At 35.4% G+C, this 25,997-nt stretch overlaps 1 protein-coding gene across 5 annotated transcripts in view; it reads left to right on the top strand.

Annotated features, from left to right (window-relative positions):
• SPOCK3 (SPARC (osteonectin), cwcv and kazal like domains proteoglycan 3) overlaps positions 1-25,997 on the top strand; it is a 186,896-nt gene that overhangs the window by 80,325 nt on the left and 80,574 nt on the right. For all 5 annotated transcript variants that reach the window (XM_062615424.1, XM_062615348.1, XM_062615178.1 and 2 more), the window contains exon 4: positions 8,670-8,784. In XM_062615424.1, coding sequence (XP_062471408.1) covers positions 8,670-8,784 — 115 coding nt within the window. The remainder of the gene's footprint in view (positions 1-8,669; positions 8,785-25,997) is intronic.

The raw sequence follows: 25,997 nt of genomic DNA, 5'->3' as shown, positions 1-25,997 counted from the left end.
ATACACAAAGACACTGGTGTAATATTTTAAAGTGGAAAGGATGTTTTCCTTTGCTCAATAGAAATACCTTGGAGGAATAGTGGAGTATTTTCATGTAATGGAAAAAATATGCAATGACATTTCCATGGAGGATGAACACCCTGAAGGTATAGTTGGTTTGTGGATATATTAATAACATTTCTTGTAAACCATTCCACTGAATTATTTTTGGCTTTTATAGTGTCTGGTTATATTATATGTCTGTTTACAGCAGAGGTATTGTAGATACCATTTTACAACAGAAATAGATTCTGAAACAATTTCAGATACTTTTGAGTCCTTTGCCTTTTAGCTCTTTATGTTTCATCTACTTAATTCTGTAATAATTTGAGTAACTAAGGATATGCAAATACCTGCAAACAGTTCTCTGTAATTTGTGAGTACATTTCTGTACTATGAACTGAAACGATTTAGAGTCATATTCAATAAAATCATTTGAATCACTCATTTGCAAGCCTTGGGAGGTCTTAAGGGAGTTTAATAAAGATCTATTACTTGAAGACTGTGAAAACAGTCATGCAGATTTAACTTTGCTACATTTGATGTGTGCAGTCATGATCTAGTTTTTATAGCAAAGCTGTGGATGTTTTTTAAACTAGAAATATATATCCACAACTTTCAAGTTAAAATTCAGTACTTTGCAATTAAGATGTAATCTATATCACTTTAAATACAGTTTAGTCTTAATAGTAAATAATCATGAAATATTAACAGCTTTTCAGTTCTGTTCTTTTTGAAATTCATAGTGTCCTCCAACAAAGATACTGTATCTTCATCTGAGACAACATTTTAATCTGATGAATAGTTTCCAGTTTCAGGTATTTGGGTATGTTTAAGAACCCTGTTCACCCAGAAAATACACCAACTCCTGTGTTGAGCTGATTCCCACTGCTCTTTATTACTTTCAGCCAGCCCTTGCCTGAAAAGATCTTTTGTGAATGTCTGAGGAAACCTTTAATGGGTGGATTTTTTTGTTCATTATCTGGTGCCGTGCTTTAGTGGCTATTATTTCTAATAAATTTCACTACTGCGATGTACTTTGGAACTGCCTTGTCCTGTATGGTTCACAGTCTTTGCTTCTAACTCAGATTCCCTGCTTTTTAAAATCTGCTTTTTAAATTATGGACCTCAAATTGTTTCAGAATTTATTTATGTGGAATCATTGAATGGATTCTAAATTCTTAGAGCTATTTTAAGAATGACTATATAAAGATTTTTAGTGAGGCTAAACCCAACCCATAATATGAGATTTTGCTTGTCTTCAGTAACAATTCAACCCCTCATTCCTTCTCCCCTGCCACCCTTGCTTTATGTCTTCCTTTTAGGTCTGTACAGTCACCAAATCTTGAATTGTCATAAGATAAATTAAAAGGTTTTTTTTTTTATTTTTGTTTTTAGCCTGGCTAAGTCATGGATTTTGGTAAACATTCAGACCTACAACTAGTTATGTCAGAAAAGCAGAACTATGGCATGGGGCTACAATGACTGACTGGCTGGAGGTGGAGCGTCAGAGCTTTTAAGCTGGCAGCATGCTGAGCAAAGGGTGTGTGGAACTGTTTCTTTGCATTTCACAAACGTACTGAAGTTTAGTCCTGCAAATATCTTCATTTTAAAGTCCTCCTACTTCTGTCTTCTGTGCTGGGATGTCCTCGTTTACTGCCTTGAGTTCCTGAGGACTGTGTGCTTGAATATGTTTTGGTGTGTACTAGGACTGCTGCTTCTTTACAGGTTTACTTAGTTGCCTAATGAACTTTCCTGTGTTTGCCACAGGAATTTAGTAAGAAAGCTTGTAAAATAGCTAACAGAGGTAGTTATTAAGGATATGAAATCTGAAATCACACATTACTATTTAGTTGTGAGGGAAAAAGAAATACCTTAATAAATCCCGTGAACATAACCAACCAAATAAAGAATGTAAAGAAGAAAAAAAGACTGCACAGTTTTTCTTCCTTGTATAGATGAATGACAGTTCTTAAAGCACATTTTAAATGTTGAAATCTGACTTTTGGGAACAATTTTCATTTTTTTAACCTCATCATATTTAAAAAACTGTTTTCTTAGTTAATTTCATAACTGAGATGTTCCTTGTCTGTTTCTGTAATCCTTTTTATCGCTGGTTGACTTACACATAACTCTTTAGTAATTTTTAATTTACAGTGTGTAAAGAACATACATCCTAGGACATATAAGTCGAAGTGTGGCACTGACATATAAAATTCCTGTTAGTAGCTTCTGCATTGTTCTTGCATTTAGATGAACAGGATTGTGAGAGAATGGTAAGATTTCAGGGTTGTGCCTGAAGTTCTTATATAATTAGCACTCAGTATTTAAGAAATCTGGAGTCAATAATTGTTCTTAAAATCTTGATAGAAAAGTCTTAGATTCCTATTTCACTCACTCACACAGCCGTACTCACATCCTTGCCTGAAACCTGAGTAAATAATTAGGATTAAGTATAAACTTCATTCAGTTAAAAACTCTGCTAGTGAAGCTACAGCTTGTGGTAGTGTAATATTTGTTAATTTTGAAAGATTTCAAATTAGAGTTTAATATTAAAGATATCAAAACATTTGATAAGCATCAGTATATGAAGATTCCACGTTATCTGACAATATCAGCTGAGTGTTTATGTGATCTGCCTTGCTCTCCTCCCATCTGTTTCTGGAAACTGTGGTTCTGGGATTCTGCTCATTTCTCTAGATCAGTGCTTTTCTCAATGAGAAATTCTGCTTTAGGAGGTCAGAATCACTGTCTTTCAAAATGGAGAAGTAAAGGCACTTTATATTCAGGAGTAGTGTGTTTATCAAAGCAGGCAATATGAGTCCTTCTAGGTGTCTGTCTGCCTAAGGTTGTAACCAAGGCATTTGACCAAATTATTGGTATTTTAGTTAAAGCCTATAGATGATTTACATTTATGTTTCCCGTGATCAAATGTGAAAACTTGGTAGGCAAAGTCATCAAACCTGCCTTTTAAACTAGAGGAATTAAACCACTCATGGGATGCTTAAAAAACATAGCTTAAGTTTTGGTAAGTGTAGTAAAGCAAAATGTCTAACTTTTTTTTATCTTGCCCATCAGAAATGAATCACAAACTTTGGAGGCAGGAAATAGAATCTAAGTCTGAAAATTTTGTCCTTAAGCTTTTTCCCCTTTAATTTTATTGGGAATGGAATATTAGGAACATGGCAGAATGCGCTCAGCAGATTGTAAAATAATAGTTACTGTGGATTCTGCCACAGAGCTCGTGTTAAGAGGATTCCTATGCTGTGTCTTGCTAATCTTGATTTTCTATTGTATTCCAAATAAAAATAATAAAAAATATGTGCTGGCTAATGTCAGTTTCTTGGAGTGCTAGCTGTAAATTAACATAAAAAAGAGATAATAGAAAGCTTTGCTGAGTTACTTATCCAAATTTGAATTATAGATAAATAGATCCATTAGTAGTAATCAAATTTTTTTTTTAAATATTAATTGCTTTTTTAGCATGTTAAAATAAGTCTATATCCATCTATAAAGTCACCAGATGATCTTAACGCTGTTCCATGTATTTTCAGCAGAACAAATGGCTTTTCATTTACAAGTTCTTAGAGAAATAATAGATGATAGTATTTTATACTTTAGTAATACTTGTCATGACAATGCTATTTTTTATGCTTGTTAAAATTTAATTAACACAACATTTGATAATATTTTAGGCAAATATATGAACAAATGTAAAGCAGGCATATAGGCAAATAACCTGTAGCAAGCACACTTTCCTGAATATCAGGAGCTAAATAAAGCTGACTATTACCAAGTTAATGAAGCTAAGATCATATTTGCATCTTTAGAAGCTGGTTGTATCTGACTTTCTACGAAGTCGGCTGATACATTATAGCTGCTAATAAAGAACTGATTTCTGGCAAGCCTTAAATACATGTTACTTATGTCTAGGGTCTCCCCACTATAGTGGAAACAATCACCTATTTTTAATGAATTATGCTGTACAATCTACATTTTCACTTCATTTATGGAAAAAAAAGGCCTCTAGCCTTCATAATTATGATATATTTTAATAGATGTGAATCAGATGAAAACTCAGATTGATGTCTGTTTTATACTGAGGGAAGTAGCTCTGAGGGATACATAAATGGCTGCACGTTGGGATTATGACACGTGATGTTTTTGGTGTGAACGTTGTGCTGTTTCATAGTGGCATATTTTAACAGAAATGGAAAGGAATATGTGTTGTTGTCATTGCAAGTCTGAGTGAGCTCAGGTAAAGCAGACGTGTTTTGTCAGGGGTTTCTAAAGGATGCAGTGAGGAATTAAAGGCTCAATGCCATGTATGTCCAGAGTTAACTGAGTTAAATGCTTAGATGAAATCAATAGTACTTTCCCAAGTATAAATTTATGCATTTTCATAGTAGTTTAAGATATTTATGACACCATGTAGAGACTGGATATATATAGTGGGATATGTCGCTGTATTGTAAGAGAAGTCCAGTTCTTCCCCAGCATGAAAAACTTTGGAGTACGGTTTTAGAAGATGCTTTTCTTGTGGTTTTGTCTTCATTTTCAATTAAAATTTTCCATTTGTCTGTTCCAAGTATGAAGTAAAACAGGCTTTAAAAAAAGGCAAGCCATTTCCATGCTTTCATAAATATCTAATTTTTTTAGTCCTTTCAAAGTTGGGAAAATCACTAATACAATTCATAAGTTCACCAATTTTAAAAAGCAAATTAAAAAATGTGATATTGTGCAAAATAGATTAATACAATTTGGATCCTGTGTACTTCACAGCATAGGGTTGACTACAGCATGTGATACTGAAAGAATGAAGAGAAAGACCTGCACTGCTTTTCAAAGTTCCTAGCAACATTTCTGTCTGTATTTTATCTTTTTGCTAAGCTATAGTGTCAGTCTGGGCAGAATTGACCCCGCAGGTAGCTGATATTTTCACGTTCCAAAATTATGTATCTGTTTGGTCTCTTCCTTGCTCTTACAAGATATGGCAACTTATCAAAAAATGTGTCCAGACCCATACATTCTCCTGTGACTTCTGCATCACTAAAACTGGGAATGAAGAAATTTTTACAAAAATGTATTGGAAAAATAGAAGCCATATATCACATTTAAGGTGACATATAAAGACTTCTGTAGCTGACAGAGAAGAAGTCCAGCAGGTCACTGAGTGATAATGTGAGTTAATGGCAAGACCATGAGCATTGAACCACCTCAACTTCTCTGTTTTGTAGCAAGTGAAACGAACACTCTGTGTGTGCACAGAATGTTATCAGTTAGCCACATTTATAAGTAATTTTTGTAAGATATTAAATTTTCTGTGAAGAGCATTCTTAGAGGAGTAAAATGGACAGAAATGTTGATATCGGACAGCTGAGTCTGATATCAACAATAGGGCCAGGAAGTGGTTTCCTTGCAGGTACTCCTGCCTTGCACAACTGATTTCTAGCAATAGAGCTTTACCACTACCTTTCATTTAAAAGGCGCAGTTTGTGAATGGGTGCTATACCAAAATGTATTTTTTAACACAGAATTCCAAACAATCTGGTTTAGAATAATCTTTGGTGAGAAAGCCTGTTAAATACATAAGGAACCTAATGGAGCATCAGCATTCAATGCAATTCTTGATTTCTTTTTCTTCCTATCTTTCTGATAGTGCTATCAAAATCCAGCGCTTCTTTGTGTCATCATGCATTCAAAGCCAGTTTCTAATTTGATTTGCTAGTTAAATCTCGTGGAGTTCCACTGAAATATATATTTTTAAATTTTGTTTTAAATGGAATCTTAACTCTTTTCTAGGGATCGTCATTCTGATTCCAGCAGTAAACTAGATGTTTTTCCTGGCAAAAAGGTGAAGAGTGACAGTACCATCTCATGGTTATAAAGTTGTGTAACACTGTCTAAAATATGTTATGGCTTGCTAGATTTTTTTTTAATTGTCTAAAAGCACCTTCAGAGTCCCAAGAACTTGGGATAAGAAATACCCATTTCAGTGGGAATGGGAAGTTACATGATCTGTTCCATTCACTCCTGAACTCGGCATCCTTATGTTATTTCAGATTTCTCCTCTCATGTATTTTTATTCCATTAACCTATTCAGTTTTGCAGAGCAGTTAAAGATATGCTTGTATCATATTCCAGTATTGCTATCTTAGTGTCTCCATTAGAGAACATTCTGGGAAGAGGGACTTGGACCAGTTCATTAAGTGACTTTAAGAAGAGAAAGTATTCGACATGGAATCGAAAATCTAAAGTATATTGGAGAAGGATACTGAATATAATGTTGTTAATTTTTACTCCAAATCTGTTATCCTAGTTCAGTCATATTTTGCTGGATTTGCTTCCTAGTTGTTTAGAGTTGTTATAATCAGACTTATTTTGGATGACTCATTGTGTTTTTATGACTGTTTTGTTGTAGAAATAAAAATACCTGGAAGAGGATTACATCTTTGTATATGTCTTATGCTGCAACTAACAAAATATTTCTTTTCTGTCTTCATTGAATTATTATTATATTAATGATTCAATAACTCTACTGCTTTGTTGGTATGATGTTATGTTTTGCCCAGCTGAATATATTGTTGAGAAGGAAATAATACTGTCAGAGTCACTGCTTAGACTATATTTAATTGTACTTCACACCACAAAGTCATGTGTCAAAACTGCAACTAATGATCCTGTTTTTTGTTTCCTGGGTACGTGGTTAGTCAGCTTTATGTTAATACCATCTGTCAGTTCAAGTAGAGGTGTGGTTAAAGGTTTACTTTTGATCATGAAGAACAGAGGAAACATGACTTTACTTTCAGAAAATATGTACACAAATACATATTTTATAAGCAAATGTAGAAAACAGCATTTCTGAAATACCAGTCTAGACTGGACAGTAATATGCTAAAGTGAAGATGAACACAGAAAAATACATTCTAGTTGTTCATAGCTTTCTTGCATGAGTTTGTGATTTAGCATTTTCAGTAGTGATTTTAAGCAAGGCTTTGGTGTTAAACTTACTAGTATGTTTTTGTGTTTGTTTTTTTTTTTTTCCTTGTTTTTTGTTTTTTTTGGGGGGGGGTGAGGGGGGAGCGGCTAGTCTGCGTATGGAGTGGGTGGCATTAAACTTAAGTAGAAGAATTGAGTTTGGAATCCCAAGAAGACATCATGGATACCAGAGAAGGGAGAAGTCGATTGTTTCTTTTGAAAGCATAAATTTACAGAAACTTTTCTGTATTGTCATGTAGACATGGTTACTCAGGAAGTATGCTATACAAATTTACTGGTAAGTAATGAACAGGGTTATTACAGCCAGAAATCAGTATTTGTGGTTTGAAGTGTAGCTCAAAGATGACTGTGGATTAGACTTAAGGAGCAGCTACAAAAAAAAACAAACCCAAAAAGCAGAAATAAGAGACTTAGAATATTGCAGGTAGAATTAGTATTTAAGGATGGACTTATACAGACCATGGACCTACATATTTTAGTTTACTTTTCTTTTACTTAAATCTTGTCTCAGTTATAATTGCTCAATAAACTCAGTCAATGTCATTGTTCGGCACTTAATGTTGAGTCGGAAGAGCCTAATTGTGTATTAGTAAGAAAGGGAAACTTCTTTCAAGGTAGAAATACTGGTATTCGGGGATTACAATGAGAAAGTGGAAATTGTTTTAAGTAGGTGTGGTGGCTACTTTCTTAGCAAAAAAATGAAGAATTTGGCAGATGGATGCTTTTCCTCTTTTCTAGGTTGGGTTAAATTGCTTATGGACCAGCCCATTGCCCTTTATGAGTTACTGAAGCATTACTGTTCAGTGTACTCAGTAGATGTTACTGTTTCATAGTAAGAACAACAAGAAATGGATGGAGTGGAAGTACATTTTATATATATTTCTTTTTATAGTTATAGCTATAGTTACATTTATTTAATCTTATTCGTATCCTAGCTTACAGCTTTTAAAAATGTGGCAGCCAACATTTGAATGAACAAATGTTCCAAACTCCTGATCAAATGTCATTTGCCTTTCTGACTTGTTTTGCATTACTTTATGGCTTACGGTTTTATTGCGGTTTCAGAAATGCAGTGGCCTTTGAACTATAAAAATCACAAACTTAATTTTGTTTAGAAAGGAGATGACTGAAATGGAGAACTGTAAGCAACAGAATCCAGTTCAAGATTGTTTTCTTTGGAAATTTGGTACTCTGAATGACATAATGGCAGGGGGTTCCTGCCTTGGCAGGGGTCTTGGACAAAATAATCTTCAGAGATCTCTTTGAACCCTATCAATTCTATGAGTCTGTGATAATGGTTATGCAAACTTCCCATAAGTCCTAAGCAAATTCTAATATTAAAAAGTCTTTTCAGCTACAGTAAAAACCAGCAGCCTTTGACTGCCTTTGTTACAAATGCTGATCAGGAGGGAGTGGATAGGGTAAGGAATTTTGCACTGCTTCATTTTGCATTGTCTCCGAGTGTGCTGCATTTTATACTGGTGACAATCACAGCCTTTCAGTCTGGCCTGTTGTACAAGCAGCAGGCCAAGACCCTTCCACATATGTGGTGGGTTTTATGTGTGGTGGGTTTCTTTTCTTAATTGCATGTTTCTAGATAAATGTTAACAATTTTCTAAAATTATTTTTAGCTTTAGATCCGGCTAAAGATCCATGTTTAAAGATGAAATGTAGTCGCCATAAGGTCTGTGTTGCACAGGATCAACAAACTGCTGTTTGCATTAGTCACCGAAGGCTTACGCACAGGTAAATACTTTAAAAGTTAATCCTATAGACTTTTTATAGCATTCATGACTTGACTATAAACCATAAACACACTATAATTAGTTTGGTTATTAAACAACATATGAACAGAGTAAGAGTGGATTTTAGAAGTAATTATGTATGCATGATTTGATTAGAATGTTCAATATTTGATTTTTTTTTTGATAGGCTGGTAAACAAGAGGGTGTACATATTTAAACCTCATAAGTTGCTGATACAAATGCATTTACGGGAATGCCTACTGTGTCATTGCCAAATGAATATAATGATTATGATAATGTTCTGCTGCTATATAGTACTTTGACTTCATCACTTATATTAAGCTAGAGAACTCAAAACTGCCTGTTAAAGTGTAGGTAACAGCCTGTTGCAGTATAAATTGTTTTTTTGCATGTTGGGGTTTTGTAGGTTTTTGGTTTTCCTTTCTTGTTTCTTTCTCTTCTATGAATTTGAGCAGATTGTCCATTCTTTGCATTCCGGACTGGTTCAATATGTGGAACAAATACATGATAAAGTTATTCCAGAATCCAAATGCAGATTTTTTAATTTTTTTTTTTAATAACGGTTCCAGATGCTCTGTTTATGTAGGTCTTACAGTAGCAAAATATCAATGTATTTCTGTGGCTTATCTGAGGCAGAAAGTTTTGTATGTAGGGACCTGAATCGTATGCTTAGTTGAGTCATGAGATTGTTGTTTGTTGAGGAGATGGGGTCAAGTTGCAGTTTTAACGTGAGGTTGTTCATTTTTTTGCACTTCAGAAAGGCTAAACTTCAATAACTTGATTGAAATAAGTGTGTGTTAAAGTGCTTAACTAAGTAGGGGCTGAAAAGAACTAGGTAAAATAAAAGACTTTCTTGTCTGATGTAAGAGGATCATTTCAAGCTTTTTAGACAGCCAGCAGTTTTATGAATAATATAAGGAACGTTCTTCTGAGTGTGTAGTTGTGTTAAATACACTCATCTGTAGCTTTTCAAACAGTCAAGATGGTACAAAGTGAAAGGAAAGGTTTAAACTGTTATTGATCTGCAGTTGCAATTAATTAGCAAAAAAGCTCTACATTATTTGAAGAGCTAAACTGTTTATGTCAAACAGTCTCCATGTAGACCTAGACAATTTGGTTTGATAGAGTACTGCATAAGGTGCAAGAATTATTAGCAGATATAGTGAGGTAGTCTAGCGTCAACCATATGTGAACTATCAGGGGAATACGTCAGCTGTGAACAGACTACACAATTTCTGAGAGGTATCACATACATCCATTGAAAACAGTGAAAAAATGACATCTCCAAGTTAAGTATACATGTAAGGACTGAAAACTTTTTTAGACTAGGTGAAGCTGCATACAGTGGTTAAACTAATAAATGTATTGACATTTGTCTTCATATCTGTACTGTTCCTCCCACAGTCCTGGCACAGTTTTAGAAAGGTAATATTTAAAGAGGCAAAGCTTGTCTGGGTATAATGCAGTCTCATAATGGGAAACTTTGGCATCACAGCAACTTTGTGATTTTAATAAGTACTGCAAGTCTGGTCTTGTAAGCCAGGTGAAGCAATAACTGTCCTGAGCCAGGACAGATGTTTTCCAACCTTACATCTCCCTGTTCCCCTATATGATCAGGTTCAAAGAGCAATCAGTTGCTTTGTGCTTTCTTTCTAAAGACGTTTTCTTCGTGTAGTCTCTGCCCTTTCTGTAGTATGATTGGGTAAGAGTATGATTTGCATATTCACAAGCAGGTGTGTCTGCTGGTGCCTTTACCGCTATTATTTTTTTTAGTCCAAGATTTTGTTCCTTTACTCATACCTACAATTTGCATATTGATTTTCACCAGAGCCATCTGTTTTTCCAAGTTCCCAAAGGACAAGTCCACTCATTTATGTCTTGGTAAAAATTAAATGAGAAAGGCTATGTTATCAACTGTCAGGTTATCTACCTGTATCCATTTCTAACACATCAGTCATGTGTATTCAATCTGCTGGGAATAAATCTCTAGAAAGCTTAATCCCAGTAATTTTCCCTTTCTGCTTCATCTGTGTCTGTGTGCATGTGGTATTCTTTAATGCCTGGATAATTTTTATTCTTTTTATTGAAGAAAGGCAGTTGGGGATATCTTCTGGAAAAAATAAAGTGAGACCTTTTCACGTGTTACTGGGAACTCTTCAAACTGTTAATAAAGAACTTGCCCATAGATTTCCCTTTGGGCATGTTTGCTGTATAGATCCATCCATGGATGTTGCAGAGATTATTCCCCAAGACTCTTGCAGAGGAAAAGTAATTTTAAGCATGTGAAGTGATACGGTGGCAAAATTATCCTGAAGAGACAGGAAAGAGGAGATGCTGTATTCCTCCAAGATAAGTAAAAGGTTATGGGCACCTTTGGGCTATGCTATGGAAAAAACCATGAAATACAGTTATAGAATCATAGAATAGTTAGGATTGGAAAGGACCTTAAGATCATCCAGTTCCAACCCCCCTGCCATGGGCAGGGACAGCTGACACTAAACCACGTCACCCAAGGCTCTGTCCAACCCGGCCTTGAACACCGCCAGGGATGGAGCATTCACAACTTCCTTGGGCAACCCATTCCAGTGCCTCACCACCCTCACAGTAAAGAACTTCTTCCTTAGCTGAACAGATTATTCTGTAGTGTCATCAAGTTGAAATTCTCAGATTTACAGTTAAATCCTCTGTTATTAGAAGCAGCATTTGCAAGCAGCCCTATTACCTTGTTCATAAATTTCTGTATATAAAACCTGTCACTCTTTAAAGTAATAACATAGAGAGTTACTTATCAATGAAGGCTGATAATTGTATCAAATGGAGAATCACTTTAGTGGTGTGTGTTTTGTTTTTTTTTTGTTTATAGTTTTTGTTTTTGTTTTTTTTTTTTAGAAAAAACATTTAGAGAAAAAACTCTTAGGTGTGGACATTCCATTATTCTGTCCATGCTGTCCAGGGTGTTCTTAGACTTTTTTGTGTCTGTACGTGCAATTTCCAAACTGTTGTAGCCTTGTATGGATTGCTGAGGGTACCTCAGTACCACAGAATGAAGCATGCAATCGGTGGCTGTCCCAGCTATCTCTAAAGCTGTTAGTGATGTGATATGACATGTTCTCAATAGGATTAGTTAATGTGACAGAACACTATTGATGACATGATTCTGCATGTACTTTCCTAGGTATTAAAACTTGTGTTAGTTCACAGGGATCTTAGCTCTGTGCTCTTCCTGCAGCATGTTTGTGTGGTTTCAGTTTCCATGGCAGCAGAGATCATGGTTTCCCCTCAGTCCTGAGATACTGCACACAAGGCTCATTTCCTTTTCTGGGAGACTGCCAGGATGGCCAGTCCTCTTCTAGCATGCTTCTGCAGTGCTTACAGCATCCTGATGCAAGAGCTTCCTGGAAAGACTGAACAGTAGATATAAATGTTGTAGATTATTGGTCATGAGATTAGTTTGGAGTACTAGAGCTTTAGAAAGTGTGGGGGCATGGTTAGAAGTGCCAGATTTTTTTTAGGTAGCAGGTAGTTGCATTTGATTCTCTGCTAGCTATAACTGTGTTGGAAGCCGTGTTGTGTGTGCTATGCTCTTATCTGTGTCTTAGGAAAGAAAGAAGAAATACATGCAGTAGATGCATTAATATTACTTATCAAAGTACTTCCATGTGGATTGCTGTGGAGAGTAGCTGTCTGCAGTAGAATGCATGATAAATAATTCAAAGTCTGGCATAAAATAGAATTCTTCATTGATTCTTTGAAACTCTGGAGGTTGATGCTAACTTTTGCTTGGTTGTTTACCATCCCTTTGTGCTTTCCAATTATCTTTATTGGTTAAGTGGTAGGCTTTATGGAGAAAAAAGAAACCTATAAAGTGTACACACAGTAATGAAATGCTTTTGGAGTATACTTCATTCAGATACAAATACAAATCGAAGAATATCAGAATACAAAATTGCCAATACTGTGATGCAGTGATGTGAATGTTATGGTGACAAACAGGATGTTCACCATGCTAATAGAAATCTGTCTACTCGTTTTAGTTTTCGATCACTCCACTTTCAGGAGATTCAAATACTTGAATCTCTTGTACTGAGAATCTGTGGGAACTATGAGTTCACCCCTCTGATCTTGGGGAAGAGGAAAAAAAGTTAAGTGAATGCTCAGCTAGAAGAGAATTGGACAGGAAGTGAAAAGGGTGAGTCAAAGGAGAAGGGCTGTAGGTGGCAATGGATATTTCTGAATACTTGCAGTAGAATATGTGCGCTTCGCATGTGCAGAGCAGCAGGCGGTAAAGTTAAACCCTTAAATCTTCACTGACTTGTGGTTGCCACTTTGAACAAAGAAAGAATTTGAGGTGACACCATGACACATAGGAACTCATTAAAGCCATAGAAAGCTGGTAGCTAACTAGGCTCGTAAAAGTGGAGGAGTTACTCCAGCAGCAGTCTATTGTAGGTTTGCGTGATAAGTCCTGATAAATAGTCTGTTAGTATAATCTTAGATTTGGAACAGGCAATTATAATTTGAAGTGACACATCATGTAATTTGCTTGAAGAATAAAATTCTGTGAATTGTAGGCTGCTGTAGTAAACTAAGTAGTGTATAGGTGAAGTTCTAAGCAAGCAGGTTAGCTGCAAGTGAAGAGCAGGATTCTAGAAAACTTGAAAAAACAGAGCAGAGTTGCCACCCCGCAGAGTGGCAGAGAATTTTAATGTGAGCATAACAGTAAACATGGGATAATAGCTGTGCTTTCAGTTGGTTTGCTTCTACTGGAATTTTTATTTTTTTTTCGGTCTGCGTGTTTGTCAAGACAAACATGCATTGAAGGTGAAAGAAAGAGAGGCAGAGGGGGGAAAGCATCTGTTGGCTTCAAATGTTTCTCCTCGCTTTTATCTCAGACCAGCTGCAGGAGAAAATTTACAAATGAGATAAATTCATCTGAGATCCAGTTATTATGAAGTCCATTCCAAGACTCAACTGCTTACTGCAAGAAACTGTTGAAATGGTGACTTGCTCGATAACATTTAGAAATGTGTTTCGTGTATAAGCTCTGAAAATGAGGAAATTGCAAGACAGATTTGGGGCAAAAAACATGTCCCAAGTAAATCTGAGTGTCTGATATATTATAACCTAGGGACTAACATTGTACTTATTGATCCTAGTGGAATCTAATAAAACAGTCTCTTTTTCCCTGAGAAAAAAAAATGTACTGTGTAAAATTGATTGGATACATCAAATCAATCAATGCTTGGATGCATTAAGTTATTCAATGCGTTAAATGCGTGTGCAGTTTTCCTAGGTAAATGTAAATCTGTCTCTTTTATGAATCTCCCACCATACGTAATGTCCCCTGTACCCATTAGGAAGGTCTTGCTGTGCTTTTTATGTTTGTTTGTTGTTTTGTTGTTTTTTTTTTCTTATGTGAAATGTGCAAATCAACACAACATTTCTCCACTGTGGGAGAAATATATTGTGCTTTTCTCTCTGCTGTGTTATTTTCATAGCATGTTAAGATGGAATAGAATGTTTGAAGACCAACAGCTATTATTTGTGTAAGGACCTCAAACTTCCTATTGAATTTCTCACACTCTCCAATCATTTATTCTTATGTTTCAGATTACAATTACAATGGCTTCCTAATTCAATTTTATTTCACATGCTAGTTATAGGAAATCTCTAGAGATTTATTTAGAAATAAGGGATCATTCCTTTTGTAACACAGCTTATGATTCATTTTCTCTTTTGTGGATTACAGTCCCTTCTTTGTCTTGTTTTTGCACTGCTCTTTTTTCTTTATGGTTGCAGTCTATACCTATGTCATTTTGACAACTTAGGGAAGGTGTTCACAAGAGGAACAGAATTGTCTTATCATAGAGGTATGCAGCTTTTTGGATCTTCTTTATGAGTAACTAATTTCCAATAAATATTAGCTAAGCAAAAGATTCTGATATTTTATTATAACATATATTAATTTTTAATAATTATATTTAAAAAAAAATATTAAAAATAACCCATTTTCTTAAAGGTGAAGGTAGGATAGGTGACTTAATGGTAAAAGCATTTCAGTTACAGATAGTAATTTTCCAGGTAAATGACAAGAATTCATTAGTAATGGATAGAGAGTCATAACAAGCACTTAACTAAGACAAAGAAACAAAAAGTTGTAATTGCTCTTTTTTTATTAGAGCTTCAGAAGGCATGGTCCAGGGAAGTGTGCAGGCTGGACCCCTTTGAAATGTGAAGCTGGGTCGGATGTGAGCAATATAGAGGGCCTAATGATACAGAATTCACTGTATTAAGGTAGTGAAAGGAAAGTGTGTTGCAGGTACTATCTAGCTGAAAGGTGTCCTCTGCTGTTCCTTCAGAGTTCTAGGAAATGAAGTTAGGTTTAGTGAGAGTTGTTCCCTGTCCTTAAGCTTGTGTGGAGTAGTAAAAAAAATAAATAAACTGATTGTGGGTGCAGACCTGAAGTTACAATGATTTCACTATTAGAGCATGTCAAAGAGTGTCAGTTTACTATACACTCACAGAATGGCAAAGTGTTTTATCACTTAATCAATCTAATTTACTAAGGTAGGTTAGTTGCATGGTTTGATTTTTGTGCTAGCATTTAATCTTCCTATAACTTCTTTAGGCTTTTGAGTTAAATGACATTTCCAAGTGCTGATTTGGTTCAAATCATTGGTCATCTAGTCCATTCTCTTGCCTTGGACTCTTTCCCTTTTACAGTGTTTTTAAAGAATGTGGAAAACTAGTCTAAATACTGGATTATGAGGAGTTTGTCCCTAGGTATGTTCACTGTAGTATTATAACATGAGGGAAATGTTCCATCTCAGCTTTGAAATGGTGAGTGTTGGGTCCTGAAGCATGAGATGGGTTAACCTTTTCCTGTTATAGATGATGTGACAGAAGTCTAGAGTAAATTTCAAGTGCTGCAAAACTGTGTCACTGATTCCATTGCGAAAGCAAACCTGAACTGCATCCATGGTGTGGTACTGCATGGCTGAGACTGTGCTCCCAGGCATAAAAAGCATCCATGTCTAAGTATGAGAGGCCTATTTGATAAGAAAAGTGCACACACATACATGCACACGTACATGCATACATTCACGTGTGCACAGGTATATGTATTTTTTCTGTTCATATCATATGGACATGTGTATCCAAGATTTCCAGAACCTTATACTTTGAAATATGAGATATTTTACTATTGCTCTCACTTTACAATTAAAGAAAGAGGGTTTTCAATTTAGACTTGCTACCACTAAGTCTTTGATTTAGGGAAAAAAAAAAGAAAAAGGAAACAAAAGCTGTTAATTGCAAATCTTCTTTGTTAAAAAAGAAAGAATGAATGTAGTTGCATTAAGTGGTCCACGCAGTTTTGAAAGAGGCACTGTTAGAACTGATATGGAAGATGCTGTATTTGATTAGAATCTGAAACAGCCTTGCACTCATTTGATCGGAAAAAAAAAGAAAAAAAGCAGAGGAGAAGGAGCAGTATAGCTTTGTAGCTTTTTAGGTGCTGCAACATTTTATTACGAGGTCAAATAAAGACTTAAAAAAAAAAAAATGTAGCAAACCAAAGGATTTGCTCTGGGCAGATTGTGTGGAAGTTGCAAACACCACTATTTAGGATGTCATCGTTTCACACTATAATGCTGCTTAAGAAGGCCATCTGGTGCAGTTAAGTCCCTTATTGGAAATTTTACTCTGATTCATTACTGTGATTTGTAGTTGTACACAGAAACACTTAATCATTCTTATGCTCCAAGCTCTATTGAATCTACTGAAGGCTTTCTGGTTCTCTGCATAATTTGTGCTGCCAGTATGCCAGCTTGGCAGTGTTTCAGGCTTGTTGCATTATCTATGTTTGTTTGCACAGGAAGTGATGCTGCACATAGGCTGAATTTACAGTAATTCTTTTGTAATAAGCTAATGAGCAGCACTACTTCATTCACAATACTAACATTATATAGCTTTGATTAGTCCAGTTATTCTGTAACTATGCCATTGTGACCATACTTACACTCTGCAGAGTACTGAAAAGGAAATTTGCTTAGCCATAGCTTAATTGAACTTGTTGAGAAAATAATTTGGACTTTTATGTGCTTAAAAAAGAGGTGAAAACGCGAATATTTGTGAGATATCTGTATGCTCTATGAATTAATTTATTATAAGAAAAAAAGTGAAGCTTTTATTTTTTTTTACTGTTGTTTCATTTCATTGGGAAGGAAAAAAGGTTTTACATATGTTGCAAAGGCCTCTTTTTCCTTGGTGTGTGTTTCTCCCATTCATTTTAGTGGGAATTATGGATATAGAGCTAGAGGAAAACAGAATCCTCTAATGGTGTTCATTCTCTCTCTGTAACTTCTGCTAACAGTGACAGAAGATACATATTTAGATTGCAAGAATGTGTATTGCAGTACCAATGTTGTCCATATCAGCATTAATATTTCTTAAGGTTGTAACTTACCCATACAATATTTATACTTTTTGCAGACAAACTTCAAAACTCAGAAATTGCTGTCCTTACAAAAACAAAAAAAAATTAACCCCATTCCTCCCCAACCCAAACTGTGTCTGTAGAAATAGAATTTTTATTATTTTTTTTTTTCCCCTTGGTATGTAATATATGTTTTGTAGGAGATCAAAGCAAACTTGAAATAAGAAACCCAAGTAGAACTTCTGTATTCTGTTTATTAGCAGAACAGGTATTTTCGCTATACTTTTCCCATTCAAAGACCATGATACACCTAGTTTTAAGGAAAATAAGGACTCCTACTTTAGACTAACACAGATGGACTTAAGTTAGTAAGTCCTAGACCTACTCATATTTTAGTATTTCCAGTAATCTTATTCAATTCTCAGTGGCCTGTAGGAGTGACAGGGTGCACTGGATACTCAGTTGGCATCATGAGTTTTTCAGTGATCATGAGTGTCCTACTTTCCACTTCTGCAATGAGATTATAAACTAGGATTGGGATCCTTTTGCAGGAAAATGGAGGTTGATTTGTTGTATTTCTTTCTGCTTTACTGCCCTTGCTGAGGGTACCCTTGGTTCTGCTACCTCCTAAAAGGCAGTAAATTAGGGCACTTCTGTTAAAAAACATAAGAAAGAATTAGGAAATGTGTTGTGTGATCTAGGAAAGCACTGCTGTTAAGAGTGTAAAACATTTGACTAAACCCTGGGGAATTTTAATGTGCTTCCCTTTAACAAAAATTTGTTTGTGAGCTTTTATGATTTTGTATCATTTTAAAATGGACTTTTTCCTCACAGTATTCATGAGAGTCTACTACTTAAAAAGATTGCCTTTTTGTCAACAAAAGCAAGAACAATGATGAAGATAGTGCTTATAAATAATTTCTCTGTCCTTAACTATGAAGTTGTGATTGTAGTCTATAATAATAAAATTCATTGTGGACTAATGTAAACATTGAAATAATAGAAAAGTATAAGAATAAAGTCTTTGACTATCAATTTATCAGAAAAAAATATGAAAAATGAATTCAGGAACCCCTCCTTACCCCTCCTTACAAATATCTATCTGAAGTAAAGCTTGCCATTTGTTTTTGTACTGCTTGAAAAATTAGCTGTCAGTATCAGGTTTCAGAGTGCTTTATTAGAATACATTATCAATTGTAAAATAGCTGATGCAAACATTTGTAATTAATTACTGCTTAATTTGGAAAGTGTTAGTGGGTTGTGGGTTTGGGTTTTTGTGCATGTCTTTTAGTGCTAAAATGCCTTAATACTGGGTAATGGAAAAGAATTAAACTTCAGGATGTGTATATGCGAGGGGGTTCTTTTACAGGTTTTAAAATTTGGGTCAGATTATAATTAGGTACTTTTATTACTGTCTAGCATAAATATAATGCATTTCATTTTATGTGAAGTTCGTTCTTGCTTCATAATTTGTGTTTATAGAATCAGAATATATCTGTTGTTTTGTTCACTTATCAGTGGTGAGAAAACTCTTATACTTTTCCTAAAACACTTAAGCAACTTCTGTAGTAGTAGTAGTAGTAATAATAATAATAGTAAATTCTTATAATCACAATGCAGTTAAGTCTGGATTTAAAGCTTCCTGAATCTGTGGGAGCCACTGCCTTAGTTCAGGCAGTATCAGTACAGATGTTTCGGAGATGCTTTGGGTTTATTGTACATGTGCACACAATCCACACAATGCGTCGCACTGTAGATTCTGTGTCTGGAAGTCTCAGACAAATGCTAAAATTCTGTCTAGACAAAGCTTCTAGGTGAGGAAAAGAAGAGGTCATACTTGAGGAAATCTTCACTCACTGTAGCCATGACTCCAGCATGATCTGATTCAATTCCCTTCAGGGAGACTTCTTTCAAATACAAACCTTCAATATATATCTACTACTAAACTAGCTAATGGCATGTAAGGATCAAGCCATCCAAAGTTATCTTCTTAGAGAATATGCAGTAATCAACATTTAATTTTTTTCACTGAGAATTCATGTGATTTAATCCTTTATGCTGTGCATGGCAGCATCATTTATCCATTGTGCTTTCTAATTCCTACTCTTTCTGCCTGAAGCATAGATTATTTTAATGCAGAGACCAAAGTATAAAAACTGCTGTATAATACAGCCATTTCAGTCTTTGAAATCTTGCCTCTGGGAAAGGTGTTTCACAGAGGAATATGCCTAGGTGGATTTTTTCTTGTCAGAGAACGTCAAAAGTTAGCAAGTAGGTAATGTTATTGTGATTCAGGGATTGCTCCATTTCTTGATAAGCTCAAGATCCGGGCACATAAATATTTCTGAAAATACTGGCATACATGAGGTAGCAGATTGAAGAAACCTGTTTTATTTTGATGTGACCCTACTGCCACAGAGCTCTTGGTCAGCATTGTGGTTAAAATGAAAATTTAGATGTGTGTGAAGAGCTAAAAACGTTCTCTAAGCTAGCATACAGTTAAGACAGCTAATTTTTCTGATGTGGCAAAATTGTTCTTGGCAATAGAGGTGTGACTTCTGCCTGTGGTCACTGTCCTATCAAGCTTTTGCTACAGCTGCTGTCTAAAAGGAGGTGCTGTAATGGATCAGCAGACTGGACCAATTAGATACCACAATTCACTTCCTTGCTAAAGATATTCAGATACCAGAAGACAGTTATTTTATATTTGCTTGAACGTATAAAGACCACAATAAAAATAAATATTGCACTAAACTATGAATTGCTGATGAGAAAAATAGCACTGGAAAACGTAGCATTGACTGCTCTCGGGATTTCTAAAAGCAAAAAAAAATCATGCTGTTAAGCAAACAGTTGCTTTCCCAAGCCAATTATTAAATGCTTTCTGTGCCTCATAGGGGGAGCAGAAAATACCTCTTTCCATTTATCTCTCAATAGATTACTTTTACCTTCCCCCATGTGACCCACAGCCCTTTTGTCATTTATTGCATTGCAATCTTCGAACTTCAAAGCTGGATTTGTGGTTGATCTTTTAAAGCGAAGTATTTGGAAACACGTTCAGCTCTGAGGCTGGAGTGATGAATTCATAATTTTGCAGAATCATGACTTTGAAGATGAAATTAGGCAGCTAAATTAGGATAAAAGTTGTGTTTTCATATGCAGAATACCAGGGGTACGCAGCTGGGGCCTCAGCAAGACCCCCAGTTGTATGAAGATGGAGGCCTTAGCAAAAGCTGAAGCCTGAATTATCTTTCTTTTTTCTTTTTTTTTTTTTTCCCCCTCCAGTTTTTCTGAACAAATTAAATTAATTATTAAATATTTAGGGGATTTTCCAAACTTCATGATGCAGAATGAAGTCAAAGTTTAAACCAAATGCTTAAAGCAGAAACACATTTCTCTTGGTGTTACCATCATGTAAATACTTATTTTTACCTTTCATAGCGTGTTATTGTTTCCTTAGAATTTGTTCTCTTGATATTTTTCATGTAGTTTTCTTCACTGTTCTGTCTCTTCAACAATAATGCAGGGTTGCATTTTTATGTATTACTTTGCTGTTTCACAGTACTTGAAGCTTTTACTTAGCATGGCTGAACATTCATGCAGTCATGTCTGCAAACCCAAAATAAGCCATGGTAAGAGATGCTTTATGGGGGCTAGAATGGTGAAGAGATAGGTTATGTATTATCCTGTAGGTACCATTTTGTGGAATTCACATTAGAGTAATTAAGGAAGGAAGAAAGAAGAAGGAAGAAGCTAGACTGAGGATGCTTATGAACATTAATAGAAAAAAATCAAATTAAAATAGGAAACTTACGGAGCTTCCTAATGACAGAGCAAGTTATATCTAGCTTTCTGACTACCAAATTATTCTGTGGGATCAAGGTGTTGGTTTTTTTTTATAAAAAGACACATAGGGAATATAATGCCAACTTAGATAAAAGAGAACTATCATGCTAGACTGAGTAATATGAAACAACATTAGAGTAGTTCGTAAAACTAGTGTTACTGTCAGTTTATTTCTCCTCCATGTCCTGATCATGGATATCTCTGTTTTATGTTAAATTTCCATCTTTAACTATTTTATTTGTATGTATGAATTATCAGCCAAGAAAACCTCACACTTTTAGTCTATTTGATTTTCTCACCTCAAGCAACAGTGCAAGTAATACTTTATGTTTCAAAAAAGAGTTTAATTTCTAGATTCCAGTGAGGAGCAACACAGATTTTGATCTTTGTTTAAGGAATTTCTGCATATTTGACAATATGGGTGACCATAGTGTACAGATCTATTACAAAGTGAATGTGCAGGAGAAATGGTACTCTTTTGGGTTTGCCATGTGTATGTATGAATTTCATTGCATAGGCAGATGCTGAGATGAATTAGCTGAGATTTAAGGAGAAGCACTCCTGACCTATGAGAAACTTAGTCTGTCTTCAATAGTAAGCAAAAGAAAATTAAAAAAAAGGAAAATACAGAGTTTGGGGTGTCCTTTATTTAATATAAAAAAGTATCAATAGAATTATTTAGTACAATTTAGTGCAGCAGATGGTTTTCTATGAATATTTTTACTACCCATTTTTGCTGGACTGTCATCTTACTATACACTTATTGCTATGCATTTTTTTTTTCTTCGCAGACCTCTACATCAACCTGTCAGTATTATCTCCCAGTTTTCTGATGTTATCAGACACCATTCATAAATTCAGAAGATATCATACCAATGGAAAAGATAAAAAGTTGAAAGCTTTCCTGTCTCTTTTTTTTATTTGGTTTTTCTCCCCCTTCTCTGTGGGTGCAAGACAAGTGGTGCTGATATGCACTCTTCCATCTATCTAAAGAGCACTTGGAAGATAACAGTACAATAAATTGACAGTTGGCTAGATGATCTTAAAGGAATTCTGATTTTCATAGAAATGCCATAGCTGTAAACTAGTGTTAGGATACAGAACCTTACTTTTCTGAGGCACTGCTACACAGACAAGTCGCATTCTCTTAAAAACTCATGAGCTGTATCGTTTGTGACTCGCATGTGTTCTTCTAACACCTGATTAAAAACATCAACTAAAAACATCACAGCATTTGTCACAACTGAGTTAATGTAATCACAACAGCAAAATGAGTTCAAGTTAATTAATTTAAATATCATATAAAGATTTCTTGTAATCCTGAGCACCATTGCGTAAGACAATTTTCTTTCCAAGTATGTGCTCTGTCTTAGAATCTGTAACTACAGGCATGATATTGCAATGCTTTTGAAATAATTTGAGGGAGGTAATGCATTTTGGCTGTAATTTTAGATTAGATATAGGGAAGAAGTTTCTAGATCTCCCTTCTGTCAGTTTGAAGTCATTCCCACTTGTCCTGTCACTACATGCCCTTGTATTGCTCCTTAGCACAAGGGAGTAGATAGTAAATAAAGAGGCTTGGTTCTATCTGTTATGTCATTTTCTTGTTTAGCAGAACTGTTCTTGATTTAGACTAGAATGAGCTAATTTCAAAGTTTTTTGATTTAAACAGGTGTTCAGAGCAGATAGAATTATATTACACAGTCCCTATAATGTATCAGATTAATGTAAAAAACATTTTAACTTTTTAAGCAAAACAGATATGGTACTTCTGGAGGTGTAGAGAACAATAAATTAAAACTGGCAGGTTTAAGAAGTTCAGCTATCAGGTGATGGGAGGTCACACTGACGTAGTTTAGTGTAGAATGAAAGCTAAAGCTTTGGGAGGGGGGTGGTGGGGAGGGAGGGTCAGAGGGTGGCAGGTAATGCTCACTGTAGAGCTGTGATATAGAGCAAAGAACATTTATTAAGATGAATGGCTGCAAGGTTCTGTGCTACGGAGACTCTGAAGGAGCCCTGATTCACTTATGCAATTAAGGGATTCTCAGACCCCTGAACGTGAGTACTCTGGATATATTTTTTGTAACAGTGGCTTATCATTCCTCACAGGTGCAGTGAGGATCTTGGATTTGCTAAATACAATCTGGAGATGCAGATACTTCCTTATGCCTCTCCTTGAATTTTACAGTTTTGGCTCAAAATAGTTCTGTGTTACATATCCATTATAAAAAAAAAAAAAAAAGGAAAATGGTAGTAAGCTTGAAATAGACTGCTGTATGTGGTGTTAGAAAACAATTTCAGGTAATTTTTGCCCTCTGAAGAGTTGATTATTCTCTGTTTTTCTTCCCATGTCTCAGTTGATGTGAGAAAAGACGATGATGGTGGAACTATCATCGATATAAATAAGGTGCAAAAAGAGAAGAACATTAGTAGCCATAGTGAATGCAATAGAAGTTTGATTTAAATTCAGTGCTGATTTTAGGATACTTCCAGAAGTTAGATTGTGCCATACTCTTTTTCTGTTGAAGTGCTAAAACTAAAGCTGATATAATTAAAAACAATAAAACATATGAAACCACATCAATCCAGTAAAACATTCAAAGATAAGTAGTGCGGCAGATCAGTTTGCCAGTTGAACAATTATGGAAATAAATGCTTCCTTTTCTCTTTATGGAGGGGGGGCAGGAAAAGGCCACTGAAGAATTTTTTTTTTTTTATAGTTTCTGTCAAGGAAACAGGGAAAGCTTTTACAAGCTGCGCCCATTAATATCAGCAGCACTTTTTGTTTTCTTTTTCTCTGTAGTGTGATGGTTTTGTCAGCTAAACCTGGGATCTGAAAAGGAAGAGTCAGCTTTTGCTTTGCACATTATAAATCAGTGATTTTTCATTTAAGCAAGGTGTGTAAACAGAGATAGTGTGTTCTGCTGATAATTGCAAAAATTATGAGCTGTACACTAAGAACTCAAGACCACAGAGGTGGAGTGGATTTGCAGTATATGTGCATCCATGTATGTTTATCTCCATACATATTAACATATATTTTGGTGTATGTGTATCAAATTGTGAAGATAAGAAAGAAGCATGCACTATCGGGGATAAAGCACCACATTTAAAAGTGTTGAAGAACTATTGAAATAAAAGTGAACTGTGACATTTGGATCCTAAATGATAATGCCAAATACATAATTGGGATGAGTTAGGGATTTGGGAGCATTAGTAAAAATCTATAGTAATACCATGAAGAGGAGTTGTACTAATACAGTCTTGTAGTGATGCCTGGGTGTTTTAGAGGTGCTACTCAAGAGAAGGCATATGTGCATTATTTCCCTCTCTTCCACCTCTGCAGTGGAGAATGTGAGGAATCGCAGGACCGGCATAATAACCATGTTATAGTCTAAGCAGTGTTTAAAGTGCTACAGACAGCATTGAGTTGGCTATGACCTTAAAGATTGCTAGATAGTGGGAGGATGCAGTAGTCAGCCTCCAGCCCTAGATGACAAAGTGTGGTTTAAGAGATACGTGTGAATGTGCTTTCTATTCTTCCATGCCTTACAGTCAGTACACAGCATAAGGATAAAATTATTAATATGGAACAGGATGTAGGCCAGATCCTGAATGCATTTGGAATGTAATGTCCCAAGGTCCTTTGAATGATCTTGCAGCCTCTGTGGACTGTCTATATAGATATGGTCATTGCAATCTTGAATTAGGTATAGAGCAGTTGTAGTATCTGTAGCTATTCTACTGGAACGGTTCCCACAGTACTGTGTCATTTGAATGCCTATAATTCAGGAAGAATATTGAGAGGTAAAGAGTATTCAGGAAAGATCCACAAGAATAGCTGAAAACATACCTTATCATAAAAGACAGCAGAAAAATCATACATATTTGTATTTGCAGTAGAAAGAGAAAGAAGGCTGTGCAACTGCTGCTTGAGTATTTATACAGAATCTTTTTTTAACATGCTCCTCGAAGTAGCATAGATGTGTTAAGATTTCAGAGAGGAATCTGTATTAGAAAGTCTGAGGGTAACTTCTTCTAACTTTGTAATATACAAGTCTCTTAATGTGTTATGTGTGAAGCCTGTTCTTGTTATAAAGCAAGTGCTGATAGTAGAATTGGTAGCAATTTAGTCAGATGTGAAGTAGTCTTCTTTAAATAATGTCATACCATTTTTTCCCCCCCTTGTGCTTGCTCTGTACAGGGAATGTTGCTGTGTCTCATCCTTGGTATCACAACATTGTAGGAAAGTATGAGTAACCACTCTGACATGTGGCACAATTCCTGAATTATATTTGCTCATTCAAGTAAAAAAACAACAAAAAAACCCTCCTCTTCTCCCTACCCAAACCTACTTCAAGCTGAAAGAAATCACTTTGATTTAGTACAGACTTTTACAAGTGAAGCTGGTTTTAATGAAATTGGAGGTTTTTAAACAGGTTGGGCTGACCCTGTAAAGCCAAGAATGGCAAATATATTTGTCTGAGATAAATAACAAATGTGAAATGGAAATCCAGAGAGAAAGCTAAAACATTATTTCACCAGGTCTTTGCTGCTGTTACATGGTTACTAATTCATTCTCTTGCTGTCTGTCAGACTAATGTGGAGGAAGATGAATAGAGGATACTATGGGATTTTTCGAGAGTAAGAATATTTGATCAGAAACATTATATGAATATATAAGGAAGTGTGAAAAGGGCTTTTGGTTGGTGTGGTTTGGATTTTGGGTTGTTTTTTGATTATTGGTTTGGTTTGTGGGTTTTGTTTGGTTTTTTCTCCTGAGGGGAATTGCACCATTTCAGTATTTTATGTCATTGCTGGGAAGGTGATGTGTTTTCCAGAATGTTACAAATACTGTTCATGGGAATGCACTGTCACCTTAAGTAATTTTAGCATTGGTATAGGAATAT

The sequence above is a fragment of the Pezoporus occidentalis genome, unplaced genomic scaffold (genome assembly GCF_034315485.1).
Source record: "Pezoporus occidentalis ecotype Australia unplaced genomic scaffold, CSIRO_AGI_Poc_V1 ctg1, whole genome shotgun sequence".
Classification (NCBI taxonomy): Eukaryota; Metazoa; Chordata; class Aves; order Psittaciformes; family Psittacidae; genus Pezoporus; species Pezoporus occidentalis.
This window is presented reverse-complemented; position numbering and strand designations above follow the sequence as displayed.